The sequence below is a fragment of the Talpa occidentalis genome, unplaced genomic scaffold (genome assembly GCF_014898055.3).
Source record: "Talpa occidentalis isolate TD23 unplaced genomic scaffold, MPIMG_talOcc4v2.1 talOcc4.3, whole genome shotgun sequence".
Classification (NCBI taxonomy): domain Eukaryota; kingdom Metazoa; phylum Chordata; class Mammalia; order Eulipotyphla; family Talpidae; genus Talpa; species Talpa occidentalis.
Window position 1 is genome coordinate 672,779 of NW_023603184.1, and position 10,249 is coordinate 683,027.

The window sequence follows — 10,249 nt, forward strand, 5'->3', positions numbered from 1 at the left end:
AACCCTAAAGATAAAAATCTCTTCGGGGCTGCAGATCCTTAAGATATATTACCTTCCAGGGTCATCTGAACGCCCGCCTAGCTGACCGTGCGGTGGCCCAGCCGGTCCCTTCGGCCTGTCCCCTCCCTTTCAGAGAAGCATGAGGTGAAAATCCCTCCACATTTAAACCACACGTGCTGATGCTTGCTATTTTGGCGCAGAGCTCATGTCTCCCTGACTTAATCTTTCCCCAAGGAGTTTCTGCACACTTCTTGTGCGGCGTATCGCAAGTTTCTTGAAAGAGCAGCTCACACACCACGCTGAGCTGTGCTGGGAAGGCACGAAACTTCGAAGCTTTGGTGGCTCAATCCCTGCACATATCACCATCTGCTCCCCTGACCTGACAGTGAGCGCCTGTCCCTTTTTGGCACCCTCTGCCTCTTCCAGTGCGCCCCTGGCCCACCTGGTCCTTCCGGGCCCTGCAGCTGAGTTGAGGCCTCCCTGTGGTTTCCTGAGCCTTCTGATGTCGCCCCCCACCCCACCCCCACCCCTCACCCCCACCCCCGCTGCAGCTGCTGAGTGAACCCCGCGAAATGCCCTGTGCACATTGGCAACCAGTTATTCCCCATAAAGTAATTCCAGTTGCATCTTTTTAGACAAAGAGCCTTAAGATACTATGCAGATAAATTTAAGAGCTTTACATGGATAAACACATACTTTGTCAATTAAAAATACTGAGCAGATAAGACATTTCAATAAGGAAAAGCTTGAATGAAATAAACCTCTATGGATTGAGAGGAGGGCTCTCCATTTACGCCAAAATCACAGATAACACTGAACAATAAACCGCTAGTGCTAGCTGGACCCAAATGTTTATTATCGCCTCCCTTTTCCCCAAGCAACTCCTGCTTCTCCCCTGAGTTTGGTGCTGGCTCTGCCAGACTCTAAGACACACTGAACTCCTCCCTCGCCAGGAAGTGACTTCTGACCCCTCTCACCTCTCTCTCTCTCTCTCTCTTTCTCTCTCTCTCTCTCCCCCTGGACAACCTCCCTCTGGTAAGTAACATACACAGATTACTCACTTTTGTGGTTTAAAAAAATTATACACACACACACACACATATATTTACATTATTCTTCCTTTTTTGTACCATGCATGCTTTCTCCTCTCAGGTGTAGGCCCCGTGAAATTCCCACCACCCATTCACCCGTGCACTATCACCATAGCCCCTTGTGCTCGTCACTCCCGTTTTGATCCCTCTCCCTCCCCTTCCCCTGCCATGTCACTGATTAATAGTTGCCTGTTAATTCTGTTTATAATTAATTTATTATAATTTTTTTCCTGATCCCTTATTTGGTTCCCCTACATTCCTCTTATAAGTGAAACCATCTGATATTTTTCTTTTTATCCTTCACTTATTTCCCTTAGCATAACTGTAGCTCCATCCATGTTGCTGCAAATGGCATGAGTTTATCTTTTTTGATTGCTGAATAATATTCCATTGTGTGTATGTACCACACTTGATCCAGTCATCTATTTTGGGGCATTTGGGTTGTTTCCATAGCTTAGCTATTGTAAATAGTGCTGCTATAAACATTCCATATGACCCAGAAATTCCACTCCTAGGAATCTACCCAAAGGGCAGAAAAACATTAATTCAAAAGGACACCTGCACCCCTATGTTTAACTCCTCTCTTTAACTCCACAAACCGCCTTGTTGTTCCAATCTAGTGGCCACCTCCTCTGCGTACAGGCCTTGCCCCACCCGCACACACCAGAGCACAGGCCTCCTGCCCTGTCTGACGGCCCAGAGCGCCCACAGGTTTTATCCCATTTAGTTTTGGACCCACTGGGAATGGACATGGGCTAAGTGGCCCATCCCCCTCAAGCCACCGAAGGGAGCTGCCCCCTCCCACTTGGCTTCATTGAAGGGTAGAGATGGCTCAAACCACTGAAGCTGACTTGGACCCAGCCCAAGAGCTCGAGTTTTAATGGCCTGGCAGTGAGAGATAAGTGACTCCCCGAGAACTGCTGGATTCATGGTGTAGGGAGTTTTCAGGCTGAGGGCAAACACCCTTCCCCATCATGCCCACGTGTACAGTTAGTGCCCTTCACACCGTGTTTCTCTAAGAACAATGACACGCTGATCCCGGTCTGCAAAGCATGGAGACTGCTGCACATCGTTCCCGAGTGGGGGCCAGGGGGCCTCCCCCTCTCATGACTAGGTCCAGAGAATGTGTGAAACAGTTGTGATATTTATTTATGCATACAAGAGCTGGGGTGTAGGCCAGAAGTGCGGAAGATGGGGGGCGGTGGTGAGAGGATCCACCAGGACAGAGTGAGGGGCAGAACAGGTAGCTCTACTGAAATACACTGCTGAGGGGAGCAGCAGGGAGACAGGAGAGGTCTGCTGTGCCTTGTGGGTCAGCTCCCTGGCTGGGGATCCAACTTAGGCCAGTGGCTGCTGATAGCTTGATAGTGCTGACTTAACCCTTGCAACACCAGGGAGGCCCAGTTGTGACCTTTTAACTGAGCGGTCCTGTACCTGCTGTCCAGGGGCGCCTGGGTTACCATGCCTGTTACCGCGCTGCTGGTGACAGGGCCGTGAGGGGAAGCGGCTGCAACAAAGGCTGTGCCCTGCCCCGCTCAAGAATGCGAGTGGGCCCTTGAGAGTCCCCCAGCTCCTACAGTCAGATTTGGGGGGTGTAGTCTTTTCCCCAAACAGGATCTTGAGATGTCCTCTGCTGTCTTCTCGGGCACGAAGGCACAACAGATACTGCCTTTTAACCAAAATTGAATATTCAGATCATGTAATGGGGATTGCTTTTTCAGTGCTGGGATAGATTCTATGACTACACTTCCCAACCCTCTGTGGCAAAGGGGTGCAGCAACGGAAGCTCACAGACCTCTGAAGTGAAGGGTGCAGGGACCTGGAATGAGAAAGGCTGGGCTCAATCTCAGTATCCTGCTGGCCAAGTGGGGGATTGCACACATTTTCTCTGTGAGCTTGCTGCCCACTCGCCAGATGAGATCACCACCACCTTCCCACAAGCCAATGCTCGCCACCGTCCAGAGTCCAAGAGTCAAGTGAAAGTGACAATAAACCACTTGGCATATTGCTTTCAACTAAAAATGCGCCACTACTCAGGGCACGTAGTGGGGATTGCTTTTTACAGCGCCGGAGTAGACTCTATGAATACATAGACATAGATACTCAATAAATGTTAGTTACTATTTTTATTATATGAGAATTTGAATTGGCTCGAGTCCATGGCTTTTAATTTACTGTTTCAGTCTTCTCAGAAGAGTCATCCAGGACTAGAGTTAAAAATGAATTTCTCCTGTGAGGCTGTTAAATGTCTGTAAAGGTTACTTAGTGGGTAGAAAAGGTTAGAGCGCTGAGGTGGAAGGATACTGCCCATGGCCCTGTGCCTCACAGCCCCAACTTTCTGTCTCTCACTCTCTCTCTCTCACACACACACACACACACACACACACACACACACACACACACACACACACGCCCCAAGCTAAACCCACTGTCCATGTTTCCAATCTTACTTGGTAAAAATGCCCGTGGCCTCAAAGTCTTTCAAAAACTTCAGAATGGGAAAGTGAGGCCTCAGAGAACATGTATATTCCATTAGAAAAGAAAGGAAGGAAGTGGGGGTGGTGTGGGGAATTAGTACATTTTCTTGTCATTAGCAATATAATGGCTCCCATGTGCTGGGAGCCCCATCTGAGGAGAAGCGATGATGCGAAGGTCATGAATGGACCTCACTGTCCAGTGTGAAAGCTCCTGCAGCACCTTTAGGCCCCACAGCTTCTTCTCAAAGAGTCCAGAATCTCCAACAATAATGGGTTTCCCGTCCACCTCATTGGGGGGGATCTTGTGTTCCAGGAGCACCATCAACTCCTCCAGTTGGTAAGCAAAGGCAGCGACCTGGAGCAGCAGGGTGTGTATGGCCTGGTGGAAGTCACCTTCTGTTGGCGTGAAGTGCACCCGCTGGTCCTCCAGCAGCCTGGCCAACATGCTGTGGAAGGTGCGATAGGCTTGGAGGTTCTCTTGCAGTCGCTCTGCCTCGGTCAGCTCGCCCCACCGGTCGGTGCTTGCCATAGGCACACCATCCACAGAGTCCAAGTTTATGTCCTCGTTCAGGCCCTGATGCTTCACCTGGCCAAGGAGACGGAAAAGCTCAGTGATAGCTCCTGCATTTCCCTGATAATCTCACTTGAATAACCCCTAAATGCAACATCGCCTTCCTGGTCTAGGACCCAAACTGTCAAGAGAGTAAGAAGAACAGCGCGGAAGCCTTTGTCTGAAGCATGTGACTGGAGTTCAGGAAAACTCTATTGTCTGACAGGACACACACCACCTTGACCAGCTGTTCATCTTCCCTGGGAGAATTGATGGGCTCCATGAGGTTGAAAGGTTGAAAAGCCCTGCTTGGGAGCTTTTTCTTTCTACCTCCAACTCCCTCAATACTGGACTATTTAAACCGTGATGGGGTGTAGGTGTTTAAACATACCTGATGACACCCGAGTCACCCTAGAACACGTCATGTAGAATTCCCCTGGTGGCCTTCTCCATCGCTCACCCTCAGTGCTGAGGAGAATCCTTTAGAGAGTTTTAGTGGAATACAACAAAACTGGTACTTTTAACTTCTGACTAGTGGAAATTTATGAAGCTAAACCAGTTCTCAAGAGAACTTCAGACCTCTCCACAGGGACCTGGAATGGCCCCACGGCAGGCCAGCGGTAGAGACCAACCAATGTGGAACCATGAGAAGAAGCTGACACTTCCCAGTGACTCTTCTAGGGGACCCCCTTGATAACACAGCTGTCCGGACACTGCAACACCTGATGTATGTTATTAAGCAGTGGGCGGCTCACGTGGTGTAGGTGACATCGGGAGGTTAGACTGCGCTTCTCCCAACCCTATAAGCCTCACTCCGCCTTTCACTTACACAGCTTAGAAATTCAGAACAACTGTGAAGAACCCAAACTCAGAGGGCCAATGATTAACCTGTTCTAGTAGAATTCAGGCTATGGGCAGTCGAACCGGGAACAGCCTCTGAGACACCTATCTAGGTAGTCACCACTATGTAGAACCCAGTGTTTATTTTCTTATTAGAGGCACAAGCCTGCTAAATGGCCTAGAGAAATTAAACAAAGTCCTGAGTTTCCTCAAGGGAAGGAGTCAGGTCAAATGACAGGTGCCCAATCTATGAATGACTGTATGGCTAGGGCTTCCATAACTGACACTGGGGCTGGAGCATGATCCTAAGGGGCTGGGTCAGAAAAGATGGAGTGAAAATAGACAACAGCAAAACAGGCAACTTACATAAGATTCCATAAGAGCAGTCAGGTCTGAACGAATCTTCCTTGCTAGCCAGATAGAGCGGCTGCAGAGGTCCCGGCGAGGAGGGCTCTGTGGAGAATGTGCTGCGAAAGCCATCCCCACCTAACTCAACTGTCCCAGCAAACAAGTGAGCTGGGTTTGCTTCTGTCTACACTGGTCCAAGAAATGTGACTCTCAGACGAAATCCACTGGGCATTCTCCACTAATGGGACTGTGCACCCCACCCCCACCCCTGCCTGACTCAGAGGTGGCAGCAAATTCCTGGCTGTGGATTTTCTGCCTTGTGGAATCAAAGGCCCCTTTTTAATCAGCCTTTCTTTCCTTCGGCGTCTGCCTCCATCTCTCCTCCTCAGTGCCTAGTGTACTTGTTTTCATGTCATTGTTTTGTTTCTGCACTTAGCAACAAGGTCACTATCACACTAATCCTCATGACACCCCTGCCTACTGTAAACTCTCATACACACACAAATAATTAGTTCATTTATTATCACCCTCCCTCATCCTTCCTATATCCTTTTCTTTTTTTAGCTGGCATCCAACAGGATTAAGTCATTATGGAAAGTGCTGCCATTTATTAAGCACCTAACCTGGGCCAGACCCCATGCTAAAGGCTTTCAGGCTTTGAACTTGAGGATAATTCTATGAGATACTGTTTTCCCATTTTAAGCAAGAAATCAAGGCTTAAGAAACTAAGAAACAGGCACAAGATCCAGTAAGTCGGCTCGAAATTTAAAGACAGGCTTTTGATTCTACAGCTGTTCTCGCACTGACTTCCAATTTCATTCTTCAGGTGGTTCAGATTTTGTTCAAGTTTGCGTGAAATGAGTCTTTTAAAAACACAGCATCTTTCCACTCCCATGTGCTGGCTGTGGTGTTCAAGTTGGTGAGAAGCATCTCTAATCTGTCATGGAGCCGCCCCTCGTAGCTGCAGGATGAGGAAGGTATTGTTTAGGCCTGTTCTCTCCCAAAGGACAGGAAACACCCAAGCCTGACATGGTAGCACTTCTCAGGCAGTCGCACTCAAGTGACAACACGCTTTCCTTTCTCTACTTAGCCCAGGCATACACCACAGGCTTCTCAGGGATATCAAGAGAATAAACTGGTCTTTGGAGTGAGGGCCCGCAAGCTCCGAGGCGCGGGTGAGGTCGCTATGCTGAACTCAGCAGGGGTGAGCACCACGCCTAGGACATGGGGCTGCGGACCACCCCCAAATCCATCTGTTAGCTGTCACCACTTCACATCACAGCTGATGCTGCCAGACTGCAACGCACGCCTTCGCCCCTGTGAACTTCCAGAGGTGAGCAACCAACGAAGGCTGTGAGGGAGAAACAAATGAGGCCTGGGCAGCTCTCACAGGCCTTTTAAGAAGGTAGTATTGTATTTTTTTTTTTTCTTTTTAAATGTTAGTACTCGATATGGACACTGAGCTTTGTGAGGAAGTTGGGTGTTAAGTGCTACCAGAGTGTTGGCATCAGCAGAGTGAGTTTAATCTCACAGCAGCCTCAACGCTCTACTCTAACAGAGCCTCCTTTCCCAGTTAGAAACCTGTGAAGAGATTCCCAAGTTTGCCAAAGGGTCACATAGGACATGGCATCTCAGCATCAAGATCAAATCAAGAGCCAAGTGGAGTCAAGAGTTAACTACCCGATTCTTAACAAGAGCAGACAACGGTACCGTACCCCACAATGCATCCTCCTGACCGCAGGCGCTGGTTCTCACTTAGCAGCACCAACCATTTCACCCCTAGGACATCTGTGACTCAGTACAACCAAGGAAGACCAGTTGCTTCCATGAAGACAACTTTTATTTTTCTTCTTTACATATTTATTTTGGATATGTCTTACTAGATTAAGAGAAAACAAGGATTTGAAAAGCAGAGTATCCCTTTTATTATAATTTCTTTTTACATAACCTTTTCAACCTAGATTCAGGTAACTACCTGTCTCTCCCATCAAGGAGAAGGGTCCTGCACATTACAACAGGCAAAAAAGGTTTTAAGGAAATAAAATATTTTAAATTGATCCATTACAATTTTTCAATTTTCTTGAGTACATTGAAAAGTGGGAAAAAGGAAGGAAAATGGTACTTCAAACACCCAGACCATAAAAACCTTAGTTAGGTTTAGTACACTCTAGTTTTTCTCCGAACAGGTACAAAGGAGGTTTAAGTGCTCTATGTGGATGCTTTTCCGTATCTTCATTTTTTCAGCTCCCAATAATCCTGACCCCTGATAGCTCAACTTTCTGAAGCATACTAAGTCTCCGTAATGCAAAATAATCCTTGGCAATTACCAACAAGGGAAGCACATCCCCTGGAATATTTCTCTCTCAACTACATTTTCAAAATTTGGAACTGCCAACTCAAGATGGAGAACCGGCAGTGGGAAGTTATTTAAGAGGGAATAGAATTTGACGAAGACAGGGAATGCAAAATTTGAAGATTCAAAGAGCTCCTTAGAAGGACAGTAAGTCCACAACCCAGGAACAGAAGGGAAGAAGGCCTAGTGCGGAGAGGTCACGCACACCAACTGCTACTATGCTAGCATTCCCTTTTCTCAAAAGGAAAAGATAAAATCCATGAATAATATTTTAAAATGTATTATTGCAAACTGCTACAAAAATTTATTGGCGCAAACTGCAAGAAAGAGGATTGAAAATTTCATGAAGCCAATTCTTTGAAAAGGACAAAAAAAGGGAAAAAGAACAGTTGCTATTGGTGGGCAGAGGAGTGTGACACAGGAAAGTACGTATTTTTCCCTCCATCTTTTAAAGTTGTTTTTTTTCTATGACTAACCACTGCAAAAGTAACTTACAGAGCTGAGAGAAAAGGGAAATGTGACAGAGACAGAAGGTTAAGTGTGGGCATCTAGATGCTAGTGAGCGAAATGGAACAAAAAGGACTTCATGGGAGACGATCCACTTCGCTCAAGACCCATCCCATCAATCACAGTATCTTCAAGTCTAGTTAACACACCAGCGTCAACTCCAAACCCAAAGCGTGGGCAGAAAGGCACATTCTACATCTCGGCCACCCTTATTTCATTTTCTACCCCCGCTGTGGAGGGACGGCATATTTGCAACACTCTGAGAAGAAACAATAGTGCATTTAAGAAGGTTCACTGTAGGTGTTTCACTCTGTTTCCCGGCATCCCAACCACTGACACCAGTGGGTGGAAAGCAAGCCTCTTTCAAATATGACATTTTGTTACCCCTCTTTTTGGGAAAAACTAAATCAGAGAGAAAATTGATAAACTTTGCAGTTTTAGTGTTTGTGAAAAACAAGCTGTTCCTTATTTTGTTCTCAGCAAAACTTCATTCTTTCCTACAGTCATCATACTTTTCTGACAAACAATGAATAGGGCAAGCCTTTAATTCCAGCTTCTGAGATACACAGGAGGCGAGGCCTTGCCCTTCCAACTCTGAAAAATGAACCAGAATAGGTTTTGAGTCTTCTGGGAGTTATGAACACCGGAAACACTACCCATCTCTTCCCATGGACAGTGATAAGCAACCACCCCATGAGAACCCCTACTCTCAAGGAAAGTGGTGATACACAGAATTCCAGGGGAAAGCCAAAGTCATTATTATACAAGTAGCAACTTTATCTACTGAGGTCATGCCTCGTCCCAAGTGTCAGTAAAGGGAAGGAGCAATTCTGACTCCCAATGTCCGACTCCTAGCCTGCTCCTGCACTGAGGCAGGGTCCTCCCCGGGGCTGGAATGAACCAATGATAAAACAAAGCAAAAGCAAAAACAAAGCAGGGGCCCAAGTTAGGCCAACAGGAAGGTATGTGTAAAATGATGAGGACAAGAAAAAGAATTCACAAATCTTTTATCTGTAATTCAGACCCTGGACAAACCCTCCTCTTCCCCTCAAAATTTCTTAATCGCAATGCTCTAAAAACTCAAAGAGCACTAATTACCACAAACCTAACATCCTTTCCTAAAAAGGCTTCCAAAAAAGCACTAGGCTACTGTAGTGATTCTGTTAGTGCTGAGGACCAGCTTTCTTTAAAGGCCACTGGAGGAGAGCTATGATTTTAGAGGCTGGCTGTGCTTCTTTAAACTGTATCTTGCCTTCAAATGTACCTCTTATGGAAAGGACCCCACATCAGAATAATCTAATCTCACCCAGCCCCACAAAATATAGCAACGAAGACAAAAAAAAAAAAAAAAAAAATCAGACTTTCCGTTAATAAATAAGGAATCTCGGGTTCCACAACACAAAAACACACATGTTCAAAGTGCAAATTTCTGCCATTAGTCTGGGACTTTTCTTACTGTCTCACTGAGAGAGCCCTTCCTATGGTCAGAGACCATGCAGAGGGCAGCCCCCTCCCCGTGGGGAGCCTGCTTCCAAGCAAGTGAGCACCATTGAGAACCAAATGGAAGTGTCAGGAGGGGAACTGGGTGCTGGGGCCAAAGAGGAGGGAGGTGGTCCCCACGTATCCTTCTTTTCCAAAACCCAGTGGGAACGGCGGGAAAGGGGTGAGAGATGTGTGCTGTTTTAACAGCTCACCCTGCTAAGGGGCCCTAAAGTGCCAAGTCAAGCTGCCAGCCTCCGGAGGTTAGAATTATGCTACTTTGAGGGTACGTGTGCCGCAGTGGGTAGAAGCAGAACTACAGGGCAGCGCAAGGGAGAAGGGGTTTGAGGACAGTATATATCAGTACGAGTTAAAAGCTGATCCAGAGCACATCAGAGTTACAGGTTGGAAAGGGGGATTTGCCACAGAAGTTGGCCTGGCTGGAAGTGAGCATGAGGAAAACCCTCACTTTAAAAGCTGCTGCTTCTTTTTTGTCTACCTTTCTGGTAAAGGCAACTTCAATTTTATAAAGGGGACAATAGAGGAAGAAGAGAGGATGGGTGTGTGTGTGTGTACTGTGATCCACAATGGAAAGAGCAGGCCC

At 47.0% G+C, this 10,249-nt stretch overlaps 1 protein-coding gene across 1 annotated transcript; it reads right to left on the minus strand.

Annotated features, from left to right (window-relative positions):
- Positions 1-3,209: 3,209 nt before the first annotated feature.
- Positions 3,210-10,225, minus strand: CNTF (ciliary neurotrophic factor). The gene is made up of 2 exons (XM_037521441.2): positions 5,325-10,225; positions 3,210-4,154 (listed from the first exon to the last, which is right to left on the minus strand). The coding sequence occupies exons 1-2, from the start codon at positions 5,436-5,438 to the stop codon at positions 3,663-3,665; spliced, it is 606 nt and encodes a 201-aa protein (XP_037377338.1). The 5' UTR covers positions 5,439-10,225; the 3' UTR covers positions 3,210-3,662.
- Positions 10,226-10,249: the final 24 nt, after the last annotated feature.